Raw genomic sequence first — 15,525 nt, forward strand, 5'->3', positions numbered from 1 at the left:
TGGTGATGTCCATTTGTAGAGTCTCCTCTTGTGTTGGTGCATCACCAAAAACCAAATGTTAAAATGTCAGTCTTTCCCTAAGGTTAAAGCCCAATACCGTCATTCAAAATGACTTTTGAGATATGGAAGCAGAAAATTGTATCACATAATAAATTTAAGTATTATTGAACTACTATCTCTTTGAGGTAATAATTTTGATCTCTCCAACCTAGAGTTTGAACTCACGTCTCCTGCATTGCAGGCAGGTCTTTGCCAGCTGAGCCACAAGGGAAGCCCAAGAATACTGGAGTGGGTAGCCTATCCCTTCTCCAACAGATCTTCCCAACCCAGGAGTTGAACCAGATTCTTCTGCATTGTGGGTAAATTCTTTCCCAGCTGAGCTATCAGGGAAGCCCATCATATAATAAATTTAAATATTATTTAATTATTATCTCCTTGAGGTAATAGTTTTGAGGTAACAATGCTGGCCTTTTGCTTTATTCTCAGAAAGTGAGAAGAATCCAAAGTAGGATTTTTTCCTCAAAATGATTCATTCCCTAATGGAATTAAATAAATAAAAGCTAAATATTGTGCTTAAAGATGATTAGTTTTACATCATGAAAGCAAATACAGCACATATCTACAAAGTTTAGAATCATGATATAATCTAATTTCTATCATTATTTGATTTATCAGATAATAAATATTTATACCTCCAAATAAGTACGTATTCTTATGGTCATATTGTTCTTATTGTTCATATTCTTATTGTACATATTCTATATTTTTATAGAACTAGTGCTGGATTTAGTTGTCAATTTCTCTATTTAACTGATTGAAATATTTCAGTAATTATTTTTGTATAAAATTAACAGTTTCATTATTAACACTAATTATTGTAACTTTTTATTCTTGCAATAAGAAACATGCATTTTTTACTTCTGATAGAATCTCAGTGTATTAAGCATATAAGGATATTTTCAATTCTAGTTTCATTTGAAATGCAAATATATATATTTGGAATTGATCTTCTGGCACTAAGAGTAAAATACAATCCTTGTTCTCATTATTGACATTGTGATACTATTTGTGCATAATGGTAACTTGAACATCTCAGAAGATTAGTGATGTCAGCAAAGATATTGATCTGCATAGACATACAACTATTGGGTCTTCTAAAAGCCAAGACCAGTTTAACTAGCAGGTCTTGTTTGAAGCTGTACTTCAGCTGAATTAATCATAGCAACTCTTTCATTTTACTAAAGGTTTATGGAGCATCTTCTAAGTGCTAGGCTTCTAGCTGGTTTAAGATACAGCAATAATGAATGAGCATAAACTAACCTTGTTTTACTTATCTTTAGGTAACTCAAATGCCCCATTCTATTTACCCTTCACATTAGCTTATCCAAAATAGTTCAAATCTCTACTCTACTTGGGGTAAGAATTCCAGTATTTTACCAGCTTGCCCTTCTTGCATGATTTTTTTTGAATTCCTGAGATATCCCAAGCTAGTGGTTAATTGACATCTTAACTAGCTGGTTCTAGACCATGCATCATTCTTTTGCCAGTCACTGACATCCTTAAGCCCCTTGCTGCTGTTCTCCCATGGATGTCTTTAACCTCAGGTGTCATTTCAGACTCTCACACAATTTCCTCATCAGCTGTGATGTTTGCATGATTTCACTGATGACTTCAGAATTTTTTTTTAAAAAAGGCAACACAGATAGAGAATTTGACAGTTGTTCCTGGATATTAAAATTCTCTGAGTTTACAGACCAAAGCCCTCCATAGGCATTCTCTCTTGTTCAGCATTCTCTGCCTAGTCTCAGGCTTGTCTCTGTCTCAGGAATCAGTTTACCTCCCCACAAATGGAATATCTGGAACAAGTTTCTCATCCCTGCATACAGGTCCCCTGTTCCCCAGGCCCAGAGGCAGTCACAGGCTGTATCTACTTCCTGCTCCCAGCAATCTTGTAGTAAGACTCACAGTGGAACAATATTTCCCTTTTGTGGTAATCCTACCCTTCAAAGAAGTGTGGTCTCTCCATAAAATATTCATGACAAGAGCAGTAAGCAGTACTTTCCCTAAAGATGAGTTTATGAACCTGAGATGATCCCCAGTTCTGTATAGTGTAACAGTATAGTACAATTTGAAATTCAGCGATCTCAGGCCATTCTTGTTTCTAAGGTAAGATGTATTTACATTCTTCCTGTGGCCTCCAGTCTTTACCTCCGAATCAGCTGCTTTTTGTTTAAATGTATTACAAAAGACAATTGGATAGCTACACAGGTTAGGGCCAGTTTTAGAGAAAGTTGTTAAGTATAAAATTTCCTGACATGCTGCATCTTGGTTATTTAAAAATCACTCTTTAATTGCAACCCACTCCAGTACTATTGCCTGGAAAATCCCATGGACAGAGGAGCCTGGTAGGCTACAGTCCATGGGCTCGCAAAGAGTCGGACACGACTGAGCGACTTCACTTCACTTTTAGATAGTCACTGACTATCCCATCAGGGCTTCCACGATGGCTCAGCAGCAAAGAATCTGCCTGCAGTGCAGGAGACGCAGGATGCGGCATGGGTTTGATCCCTGGGTTGAGAAGATCCCCTGGAGGAAGAAATGACAACCCACTCCAGTATTCTTGCTTGGAAATTCCATGGACAGAGGAGCCTGGTGGGCTACAGTCCATAACGTTGCAAAGAGTCGGACACAACCAAAGCGACTGATCATGCACACGTGACTATCCCATCCTGTCTTTTCCCCCAAAGCAGTAACTCAAGAACAACTTTCTTATTCCTTCTCCTGTACCAGAATATCTTACTCTGTCATGAATGTTAAATGCTTGGCCATCTAACCTGATAAAATAGTACAAAAAAGACATAGAATACTTGGTCTGATTGTCTTGGCCTCTCTCACCTTCCGAGTAAGCCCGCCAGACTATCCAGAGCAGAGCACTGCCCACAGCTGTTTAAAATTGGATAGCTCTCAAGGTCCTTCTCCCCTATGCAAGTGAAGCATGTAATTTAAGATAGTCTGATAAAAACACTTTAAAATAGAAAGTGGGATTTTTTTTCTTTTCTTTTACTTAAACTATTACCTTCCCCTTAGTCCAAAAGATGACATTATAAATGTTTTCACCACACGTAGCTTAGAAATTATATCATCTCAGACCAAAAGTAGATGCTGAGACTCTGATATCTTGCTTCAATACTCCCTCTAGGTCCTTTTCCCCAAACCTCTGGAATTAAATATATTCTGGTTGCAAGTGGCTGTTAACAGGGGCTGAACTTATTTTTCTCCTAAGAGGGAAGAAGTGTGGTGAAGCCAGCACAGGACTAATCAACTGGGACTTGATGGACAGAACGCACACTCTACCCCCAGGCATTGTGTCCTCCCTAGAGCGGTCCACAGACACGGTGTTGGAGGCTGGGGAGATGGTCTGTAAATGAGAAAGTAAAGTAGGGATCAAAGTTATACAGTGTTCTGGCATTATGCAGAGGTTACAAGGGAATTCTAGAACAGCCATTTATTTCATTTTAAAGGTACCTTTCTTGCCACTTAAAACATATGTAAATAAATCTAAAGCACAACTTATTTCTTGGACAAATGACAATCAGAAAGCATTGGTATCTTTTATAATACAAAGAAGTCATTTTTTAGATTTCAGATTTAAAAGGGAGCATATGATGTAAGTCCTGTTTCTGTGAAATACCATGCATTAATTAGGAACATGGGCAAGTCCACCGACCTCCAGATAAGTTAAACTTTCAGATGTAAGTGTCATCATTCCCCAGCTGAGTCAAATATATTCATTGCTTGAGGTGAAATTTAACATTTAGATTTCAATGATTCAATGAAATGATGCCTGACCTCACTTTGCAAAGTTAAAAAGTTATTGGTTTTCCTTATGTTTTACAATAGATTAGTTTTCTAAGCAAGGCATAATATTTTAATGACAAGTTTATTTTCAAAATTATTTTTTTTATCATTTAGTTCAGTAATTCTTATGATAAATTTTAATATTATAGGATAGGGTACAAAGTAATATGTTTGAACATAACTTTTATATGGCAGTAATATTTTCTAAAGTTTTATGTGGAAAACGGCTTTGTGACACCATAGCATTTTTGATTTAAGGACTAAAGCAAAAAATATTGATATATGGGCAATTCAAATCACATTTCAATTATAACGGAATTATTTTTTGTAACTCAGTTATAGGAATTGCTTAAACCTGATTTTTGTGTAGTCTGAATAGATTTTAAGGAAGAGAATGGTCTATTTGGAGAGCTGAAAGGAATAGATTCATTTGGAAAGTTCTGTGAAATAGAGTTCCTTAAATTGGTGGCATCAGGGTAAAGTATTTATGAACCAAAGAGGTTTAACACATCAAAATTAGTAACATTCTAACAGTTCTCTGAAGGTTATGGTTTGGCATATGGTATAATGCATATGCTGCTAAGTCACTTCAGTCGTGTCCGACTCTGTGCGACCCCAGAGATGGCAGCCCACCAGGCTCCCCCGTCCCTGGGATTCTCCAGGCAAGAACACTGGAGTGGGTTGCCATTTCCTTCTCCAATGCATGAAAGTGAAAAGCGAAAGTGAAGTCGCTCAGTCGTGTCTGACTCTGTGTGACCCCAGAGATGGCAGCCCACCAGGCTCCCCTGTCCCTGGGATTCTCCAGGCAAGAACACTGGAGTGGGTTGCCATTTCCTTCTCCAATGCATGAAAGTGAAAAGTCAAAGTGAAGTCGTTCAGTCGTATCTGAAAGGTGTGTGAGTGTAAAGAAGTTCTTGGCATACTGTATACATGAAATCAATATCTCTATGGTCATACCTTGAAGTATAATTTATTTTCTGAATTTTAAACATTTAACTGGCGAAACATGGACTAGTTTTTAGTTGTTTCTCCCTAGAGCTGCAAGCCAAATTGGATCCATCAGCTGCTTAGACCAGTATCTTGGGAGTTTTTCTCACAGGCAGACTCCCTCACAAGCTACGATCCTCCCTTTGTCTGAACACTTCATCCCTCATAGCATGCTAAGGTCCACCTCAGCCATTTCTTTTTCATGGATACCCCTTTCCCTTAGTTTTTGCCCAAATATTCTTGAATATCATTCTTCTCTTTCCTCTATGAGAGTATCTTTTTCTTTATTTTAGTTGAGAACCGAAAACATTGTAATAGTCACACTGATATGTACAAAACACGAGTAATATTGGTATTAACTAAAATGAAAAAATTGCATATGTTAAAGTGGAACTGAACAAAATAAAAAGCCAAGGCTATCTTCATTACCCAAGGTTCTTCAGGTACGGGAAAGGCTCCTTTAAAATCTTTACTTAGATTATAATTTATCATTTTATCCTTATCTAGATAAATGAAAATCAGCACTTAAACCAAATTTTATCTTAGTCTGTTTTACTTTTTTCTGTTTTTCAATTATTGGATTACCATATATCATATTTCTATTATTTTGTATTTCAGATGTTCTGCATTTCAGCCTCATCAAAGACTAAATTGATGTTTATGGGCTAATCTGGACACCTAAAAACAATTTGTTTCACTTCATCTATAAGAAAATATGTTCAACTTCTCACTGGCTGACTTATAAAGGGGCTTTTGGAATACAACCCAATGTAAGTTTCAGACATAATGTGTGTTAGTCTTTCTTGTTCCCCTCGTCCCCAAGTTAGAGCATGGATTTATTGGCAGGTGTGGGGGGGTGTGCGTGTACTATATATGCCTCTGTGTCTACACATATCCTTTCTGACAGTATGGATTCATAGCATCCTTTATCCTTTCCTTAAACAGGTATTTGAATGTCTGTTATGTGAAAGGTGCAGTTCTAGGCCCAAGGGATCCAGAAATGAGGTTTATGCCCCGCTGCCCCCAGAGTTCACACTCTGTTGGGAAAACAAACTTAAACCAAATAAGTGCACACATATATATGAAGTGCACAGGGTGAGAGGTATTCTGCAGGGAGCTCACAGAGCACATGTAGACAGGAATCTGCTTATTTCCAGGGTCAGATAACTTTCCCGAGAGAGTAATGCACCAGCTAAGGTCTCTGGGTAGGCAGGAGTTAAAAGGGCAAAAGAATTGAGAGGTGATGGGAGAAGGAGACAAGGATGGAAAGGAGAATGCTCCAGACAGAGGGAGCACATGTGCAAAGATCATGTCTGCTCAGTTAACTACTTTGGGTGATTTTTTCCAAGCATGACTAATGAGTAGCTGGGAGACTTTAGCTTAAACCATACCATGAAAACTAATCATAATCATGCTAGAAAATAAGAAGGCATATATTTTACAAGCATTTGTACTTTTTTTTAAGGTATGAAGTATTCCTTAAGCCCTGACAACTACTCTGAAGATGGAATTATGAATATGGCAACTTTTCTAAGGGGCTTTGAAGAAAAAGGGATAAAGAACGACAGGCCTGAGGACCAGCTGAGTAAAGAGAAAAAGAAAATTCTCTTCTCCTTCTGTGAGGTGTGCAACATCCAGCTAAACTCTGCAGCCCAAGCCCAGGTCCATTACAATGGCAAATCTCACCGCAAGCGAGTCAAGCAGCTGAGTGATGGACAGCCCTCATCCCCAGCCCAGGGCTCCGGGCCGCCACCCCCAGCCAGCCCCAGTACCCACACCAGCACAGGTAGGTAGGGGCTTGGGGCCCCATTTCCTGCTGGGAGAAATGCTTCCGCTCTAGAAAATGAAGGATTAAGAGCATGGCTTATCTTTCACCTTAAAACTACCGCCACAATGTATATTCTTCTTCCTACAGGTAAAATCCAAGAGCTGTTTGTTACTTCTCAGAATACATTTTAAAATTGCTATTAATCTATATTATACTAGGCACAAATATATTATATATATATACACACACACACTCAATTTGTATGTTGGATTGTAGGCTTAATTCTGTATCTCCATAGTATGAAAACATTCCTTGACATATTTTGAAGTGTGTTTCAAATGGATGGTGATGTCCATTTTTTCTCGTCTCTGCAAAATGAGGCTTTCTTTCGTCTCCTTCCTCTGCTTTCCATTGAGTAGCATACTATTAGATTGTATATAAAAAGCTCCAGCTTTATTTATAACACCCTGCGATGCAGGAAAGGAACATTCATCTTGTGTGCTACAAGCCTTATATTCTTTTTGGGAGTTGGCAGCAGCATGCCGGCTGTGTTCTAACAATGGGAACAGGCATTGCCAAAACCAACCAGGCTTACCTCTGAGGCCCAGTGCCACGGCAAGCTCTTTCCCTCCTCCTGCCTCTCACCCTTTCCTGTGGGCTGGGCAGAGGTGGAGGCCTAGGGATTTTCTCATTCCTGAATCTGCCCAGATTTCTTCACAGTCTTACAAATCCTTTGTCCTCAGGCAAGGCTGCCTCCTCCCCATTGCTGGTCTTTGGGTAGCCTCATGTGTGACACAGCTAAAGAAAATGTGAAGTGTACTGTTTTCCATGGTGAAGATTTCTACAGAAAGTAGGTACCCTCCACAGGATTACCTGGGAGGCCAGAATAATCCTCCTCCTAAAAGTGGGAGAAAGCTCCAAATTCCTCTCTAGCAAGTGTTTGCTTTGGTCATGAGGCTTCAACTTGAAGAGAGGTGCTGGGGTACTGCCCTTTGTTGAAATTTCACTTGGTGCCGTTATATAGTGTTTGATTTCATGAAGTTATATCATGATCCACATTAAGCTCCAGCAAAAATGGCTTGTGTGTGTTTGCTGTAAAGTAATCAGTTTTGTATTTCGAGCTAAACCTAAGTGCTGTTTACCCAGTATATGATTTAATTTCATTATTTTCCTCAGTCAATATTTATCATATTGGGAAAGAACTTATAGGAACTTACAGGATTACACAGTTATTATAATGTGCTGTGTTTAGTTGCTCAGTCGTGTCTGACTCTTTGTGACCCCATGGACTGTAGCCCACCAGGCTCCTCTGTCCATGGGGATTCTCCAGGCAAGAATATTAGAGTGGGTTGCCATGCCCTCCTCCAGGGGATCTTCCCAACCCAGGGATCAAATCCAGGTCTCCCATACTGCAGGTGGAACATTTACCATCTGAGCCACCAGGGAAGCCCCTTATTATAATTGGGAAAGATTACTTTTCTGTTTTCTATTTACTTATTATGATGATAATTTTTATAAATATTTGCAGATGCATTAATGTATCTGTATTTACGTATTAAAAACATAGTTGGTATTGTTGAAGCTGAAACTCCAATACTTTGGCCACCTGAAGCGAAGAGCTGACTCATTGGAAAAGACCCTGATGCTAGAAAAGATTGAGGGCAGGAGGAGAAGGGGACAACAGAGGATGAGAAGGTTAGATGGCATCACTGACTCAATGGACATGAGTTTGAGTGAACTCCAGGAGTTGGTGTTGGACAGGGAGGCCTGGCGTGCTGCGGTTCATGGGGCAAAGAGTTGGACATGACTGAGCGACTGAACTGAACTGAACTGAGGGTAAAAACTGATGACTCTCTTGTATCTAAATCAGAGGGTAAATAACCCTGAATCCAATATCTATGTTTGAATGGAGGTTAACCTGTGGTTTCTAAAAGAAGTAATATTAGTAGATAACATTCATGGAACATTTTCTGTGGAGTATATTTTGTCCCTAAGATAAGAACCTTATAGGAATTTTCTCATTTAATCTTCTCATGAACCCTGAGGTAGGTACTAAGATTATTCCTAACTTATAGAATAGGAACAGAGGTGCAGAGATAAAATGTATTCAGGTTTTTACAGCATGGAAATGGCAGATTAGAGTTCCAACCATATTTAAGGCATAGTGAGGCCATAATTCTTCATCACTACTTTGCTGCTGTCTTCTACCATGTGATAAACTCAGATTAAATTCAGACCCATGTGCTGTAATATATTTGTGGTCACAAATGGTTACTATCATGGTAAACTACCTCTCTAATGGGTTTTGAAAACAGATATTTAAAGCTCCAATTCATGAATTTTTCCATCTTTCTCTCATGCTAATGAAATTATCCAGCTGATATAAAATACATTTAGTTAAGACGTATACAGATTATGGATAATATTCTATAAATAAAACATAGCTCATTATCTAGTATAACACAGTATATTAATATATAGTAAAATGGGTGAGAAAATGAGATAGCTTTTCAAGTTTTATATTAGGCAGAAAGGAGTGTTTTCATTTACTATTCAGAAGATTTGGGTTTAGCATGTGATGAAGGCAAGTCACTTTAACATCTGAAATTGGTTAGTATTAATCCTCCCATCTGAAAAAAAGTGAGGATAATAATGTCTCCTCTTTGAAATAGAAATTGGACATGGATGTATGTACAAAGATGATTATGATGATCTATAATTTAAAAATATAAACTGTATCCTGAATGTCCAATAGAAAAAAGGTTAAATACATATTATTACAAGATGATTGATACAGGCCATAGTCACTAAAAGTCATATTTAATGTAACCCAGTGAAAGGGGAGGAGAAGGCAATGGCACCCCACTCTGGTACTCTTGCCTGGAGAATCCCATGAATGGAGGAGCCTGGTGGGCTGCAGTCCATGGGGTCGCTAAGAGACACGACTGAGTGACTTCACTTTCACTTTTCACTTTCCTGCATTGGAGAAGGAAATAGCAACCCACTCCAATGTTCTTGCCTGGAGAATCCCAGGGACGGGGGAGCCTGGTGGGCTGACGTCTATGGGGTCACACAGAGTCGGACACGACTGAAGTGACTTAGCAGCAGTGAAAGGGGAAACTGCCCATGGTCTCATGCCAAGTGAAACAACAGGCCCTAGAGTGGAATATACCTTAGTGCTGCTGTGTGTGCACATTATTGTTTAGAGTCTCAACTCAATGAAGAGCAAGCCTGGCATGGTTTGATTTATAGGCCCTTTCCTCAGCTTTGACCAGTTGACTATCTATTTCCCACTGGAATTATGGAGGTGTGGGGCACGCGGCCTTGCCCTACAGCCTTGACAAAGTTGTGGGCTATTCCTGGTGCACGCATGCGTGCATGTGTAGTTGCTCAGTTGTGTCTGACTCTTTGTGACCACATGGACTGCAGCTCTCCAGGCTACTCATTTAGGTAATTGCTATTCTAGTTGTGGGTCACAGATGCTCCTAGCAGAACCTGTGGGTGAAGAGCTCCCTTTGGTCCCATAGACATGGGCAGTCCCTGAGATTTAGCTGTTATCTTCCAGCTTACCCTAAGTTGGTAGCAAAAGACTATTCCCCCTCTGTGTGTGCCTCTTTATCCCACACTGAGTTATCCCTGGCAAGGTTGTATCCTCCTCTCTCATCTGTGTGCCAGTTCTTGGGGCTTGAGGTCGTGTGCAGAATCTACCTGACAACTAACATTCTTCTTGAAAACCTAGAGCTACTGGGGCCCAGGCAGGTAGAGGTGGAGTAGCTGAAGGTGGGGGCTTCCCTCCACATTTCTCTTACCTGCTCAGGTAGCACAGGGGAGGCTGGCAATTCCACTGACAAATCAGGTACTTCATCAGGGAACAAAATGCCAAGCTCCCCTTTGTGCTCGTCTCTTGGCTTTAGGGGCTTACACTTATCCCTCAAAAGCAAAAGATACACTGGAGTCCTAATCCCTAGTACTTCAGGATGTGACCTTATTTGGAGATAGAAATCTTTACAAAGAAAATTAAATTAAAACAAGGTCATTAGTGTTGACTCTAATCCAGTATGACTGGTGTCCTTATAAAAAGGGGAAATCTGGGTTGAGAGACAGGTGCATATATAGGGAAGATGATGTGAAAACACAGGGAGAAGGGAATCATCTTCACACTGAGGGGCCTGGGAACTGGCCCTTCCGTCAACAAGAACCCATCCTGCAGTACCTTCATTTTAGATTCCTGGCCTCCAGAACTGTGAGATGATAAATCTGTATTGTTAAGCCACCCAGTCTGTGGTACTTTGTTAAAACAGCCCAAGCAGATTAACACAGGGAGGAAAATAGAAGCATGTCTCCTCCCTAGAGGAGAGTTGTAGACATAGCCTTCCAACAACTGTTAACTTCAGAGGGAGCGTCCTCTTCTCTCTGTTGGTCTTGTTATGGTTTGGGGGTTGGCAGGTTATGTGTGGGGTGCACAGGGTGGCTAGCTGGGACTTGAGCCATTTTTCTGAATAAGAGGTGCCTCAACCACTGGCAGTTCTCTCACTAAATATAGAATTTAGTCTGTTCCTTTTGGAAGAATAGAAGGTGCTTAGAGTGTACCTAAAACTATTTTAGAATACTCTGGGCTACAGAAGGAAGAATTAGAGGGGAAGCAAAAGAGCTTAAATAACTTTGTGTGAGAAGGATCCCTATGCCTTTCCCCTTCCAGAACCAAGGAGAGGTGGAAGTAACAGAGAACCACAGATAACTCTTGGTTTTGGACAAAAGAGTTGCAGGCTTCTATCCCTCGAACGGTCCACAAAGACTGGTGTTCCTGGTCCCTAGCAAGGTGAGCAGGTGGACCAGAAGCAGTCTTCTGACTGCCTGTGAGCCTAGTGAGCCCAGAGGCTGCTGGATGAGCCTGGGAACCACAGAGGAGCTCCTGAGAGGAGCAAGGAAGCAGCTTTTCCAGCGTCTGGGATTGGAGCAGTGGCAATGGAATGTTTCCCACGTACCATGAGCAAAGTGCAGGCCTACCTGAAGGTCCCTCATAGTTGTTAACACGGGAACACCCTCACAGGGCCAGAAGATAGATACCAGACAGAAAGCAAAATCTCTCAGCAGATGCCTGTGTGCAGAAGTGACAACCAGGCCATAACCTCTCCTGTCTGAGCCTTGGCAGTATGTAATCCTGTAAGCACCCTCTGTTCCCGACTCCAAATCGAGATGTAACTTCCGGGAAAGAGGTACCCCATACTGCCTGAGAGCCAGTTTCTGTTACCACATGTGATAAGTTTTGTAAGAAAGTAAAAACCCCATGGACTGTAGCCTACCAGGCTCCTCTATCCATGGGATTTTCCAGCCAAGAGTACTGGAGTGGGTTGCCATTTCCTTCTCCAGAAGATCTTCCCAACCCAGGGATCGAACCTGGGTCTCCTGCATTGTAGGCAGATGCTTTACCATCTGAGCCACCAGGGAATTTATCATTAGCAGGTTTACCTTTAAAGGTTGACCAAAGGAAGTTTTTAAAATAGAAAGGACATGATAAAAGAATAAACCTTAGAGCTTCAGGAAGGAAGAAACGACTGAAAAAGCAGAAATAAACATTGTAAAGCAATTATATTTCAATAAAAATTAAACAGAGAAAAAGCAAAAATATAGGTGCATACAATAACTGTATCAGTAAGGGTTCTCCAGAGAAGCAGAATCAATAGGGTGTGTGTGTGTGTGTGTGTGTGTGTGTGTGTGTGTGTGTGTGTGCGCGTGCACATGTGCACACATACATATATAAGAATATTTATTAAATATTCTTTAATTATTCTAGAATTATGAAAAAAATGTGAAAGTAGTTCTCCATGACTTCTTTTTGTCTAAAAAAGTTAAGGTGATCTCAAAATGTTGGAGAAATAAACACAAGAAACTTGAGGCTAGTTTCATGGCTCAAGTGATCATGGAGGCTGACAAGTCCCAAGATCCGCAATCAAAAAGCAAGAGACCCAATAGGTCTGATGGTGTAGTTTCAGTCCAAAAACTGGCAGGCTTGAGATCAGGAAAAACTGCTGTTTCAGTTTAAGTTGGAAGGCAAGAAAAAATTGATAGCCCAGGTTGAAGGCAGTCAGGTAGGAGGAATTCCCTCTTACTCAGGGGAAGGTCAGCCTTTTGTCCTATTCAGGCCTACAACTGACTGGATGAGACGCATCCATAAAGAAGGAGGAATTTGTTTTACTCAGTCTATAGATTCAAATGTGAAATTCAACATGAATTGTAGTAATATCATTTTAGATCTATCTCCTAGAGTAGTGGAAATAAAAACAAAAATAAATGGGACCTAATTAAACTTAAAAGCTTTTGCATAGCAAAGAAAACCATAAATAAAATGAAAAGACAACCTACAGAATGGGTTGCAAATGATGTGACTGATAAGGGATTAATTTCCAAAATATATAAATAGCTCATACAGCTCAATTAAAACAAAACAAAACAAAACAGATAACCCAATCAAAACATGGGCAGAAGACCTAAATAGACATTTCTTAAAGAAAACATACAGATGACCAAAAGACACATGAAGAGATGCTAAATCTCACTGATTATTAGAGAAATGTAAATCAAAGCTACCTCACACCAGTCAGGATGGCCATCATCAAAAAGTTTGCAAATAATAAATATTGGAAAAGACGTGGAGAGAAAGGAACCCTCCTATACTGTTGGTGGAAATGCGAATTAGTACAACCATGATGGAGAACATTATGGAGGTTCCTTAAAAAACTAAAAACAAAGCTACCATATGATACTGCAGTCTCACTCATGGGCATATATCTGAAGAAAACCATAATTTGAAAAGATACATGCACCTCAGTGTTCATTGCAGCCTTGTTTATAGCAGCCAAGACATGGAGGCAATCTAAAAGTTTCAGGTAATTGTGCTGTTACATGACACCTGAAATTTACATGATATTGGAATCAGCTATACTTTAATAAAAAATTTTAAAAATTCTATTCAGTAAAGCCTTAATTTTAAAGTAACTGATTCTTTTAAAAAAATATGGCTAGCCTCAAGTTTCTTGTGTTTATTTCTCCAACATTTTGAGATCACCTTAACTTTTTTAGACAAAAAGAAGTCATGGAGAACTACTTTCACATTTTTTTCATAATTCTAGGTCTTTCCATAAGTTCCCGAAGGGAATCCATTGGATAAATCTCAGTCTAATTCCATGTTGTTGTTTTTTTTAATTTGGGGAATTATTTTTTTTCTAAGCTACTCCCTATGTTCTCTTTTCTCTGCTTAAAATTAATGCAAATGTGGACTTGTTTAATAATCCTTCAAAATTCATCAATCAACAGATTTGTGGGTAGTATATTTTACTGAAGGTTTGAAATCATGATGGAATTGGGTAGATATAGTATTATTAAATCATTTATGTAACAAATCAGTAAGAATTTATACAGTTACATATGCATACACATATGAGTGTATATATGTTCATCCTAACTAAAGACATTCCTATAATGGAAATTTCTTATTTGTTAGCTTTTTCCAACATATTTCATAAGCCCTCTTTATTACTCTAACTGTGACTCCTCTGTCATCGTGGTAAACACTAACCACACAATGCAAGGAAGTACGGTCTGTTATGCAAGTTCGTTCATATAGTTCTGGTTCAGAATGCTTCAGTGTTCTTCATTGCTATCAGAATGAAATCTACATCTTACCTAACACACAATGTGAAATTCATCCAAAGACAAACTCACAGAAACACCCAGAATAACATTTGACCAAATATCTGGGCATACTGTGACCCAGTCACATAAAATTAATCCTCACATTATTGTTTTCCTCATAAACTTCTTAAATCATGTTTGATGACTGAAACAAAACTGATGATGCTCAATAAATTAATAATTAAAAGTGGGTAAATTAAAGAAGCCTAATGGAAGTAAAGTTTCTATACTTTCATTTGAAGTAGTTAAATGGTGATATTGATAGATTGTCATAATTACAGGTATTAAAATACCCATACTTATGATGGGTTGTAATATAATCAACCACTATGAAAATTTTAGAAAGCAATACAGTCAGAGAGAATATAAATAAATTAAGGTGGAGTCCTAAAAAATGTTCAAATAACCCACAGGATGACCAAAAAAAAAAAAAAAAAAAAACCACAAAACATAAATGAGAACCAGAGGACATGAATAGAAAATAAATAATAAGATGTCAGACTTCACACTAACATATGAATAATTACTTTATTTTTTTTTAATTTATTTTAATTAGAGGCTAATTACTTTACAATATTGTATTGGTTTTGCCATACATCAACATGAATAATTACTTTAAACCCAGCTATATGCTGCTACAAGAAACTCACTTTACAGCCAATGATGTAAGTAGGCTGAAAGTAAAATAATGGAAAAGAATATGCCATGCAAACAGTAATTTTAAAAAGGCAGAATTACCTATATTAATATGTGATAAGGTAGACTTTAGAGCAAAGAAAATTACTAGCCACAAAGGTAGAGATTACATTGTGATAAAAGGTTCAATCTGCTAGGAAGACATAATGATTCTAAATGTTCATATACCAAACAAAAGTTTTAAAAATACTTGAAACAAAAATTTATAGAGCTGAAAGAAGAAATGCATAAATCCTCAACTGAAGACTTCAACACCTCTCTCACAACAACTGATAGAATTACTAGAGAGAAAATCATCAAGGGTGTACAAGATCTGAACAACTCGACCAACCAACAGCATCTAACTCATTTATATAGCACTCTCAGTTCAGTTCCCAACAATAATAGAATACATTTTTTAAATCTCAAATTCCCATGGAATATTCACCAAGAGACACCATATTCTGGGCCATAAGACAAACCTTAACATATTGAAAAGAATTGTAATCATGCACAGTATGTTCCCTGACCATAATGAAATTAAA

At 38.7% G+C, this 15,525-nt stretch overlaps 1 protein-coding gene and 1 non-coding gene across 4 annotated transcripts in view; one reads left to right on the forward strand and one right to left on the reverse strand.

Annotated features, from left to right (window-relative positions):
* ZNF385B (zinc finger protein 385B) overlaps positions 1-15,525 on the forward strand; it is a 475,657-nt gene that overhangs the window by 102,174 nt on the left and 357,958 nt on the right. For all 3 annotated transcript variants that reach the window (XM_070802844.1, XM_019969931.2, XM_019969940.2), the window contains exons 2-3: positions 5,464-5,615; positions 6,311-6,631. In XM_070802844.1, the coding sequence (XP_070658945.1) occupies positions 6,313-6,631 (319 nt within the window). In that variant the 5' untranslated portion in view covers positions 5,464-5,615; positions 6,311-6,312. The remainder of the gene's footprint in view (positions 1-5,463; positions 5,616-6,310; positions 6,632-15,525) is intronic.
* TRNAC-ACA (transfer RNA cysteine (anticodon ACA)) lies at positions 11,990-12,061 on the reverse strand. The gene has a single exon. It is a non-coding gene; the product is annotated as a tRNA-Cys (tRNA).

Source organism: Bos indicus, chromosome 2 (genome assembly GCF_029378745.1).
Source record: "Bos indicus isolate NIAB-ARS_2022 breed Sahiwal x Tharparkar chromosome 2, NIAB-ARS_B.indTharparkar_mat_pri_1.0, whole genome shotgun sequence".
Lineage (NCBI taxonomy): Eukaryota > Metazoa > Chordata > Mammalia > Artiodactyla > Bovidae > Bos > Bos indicus.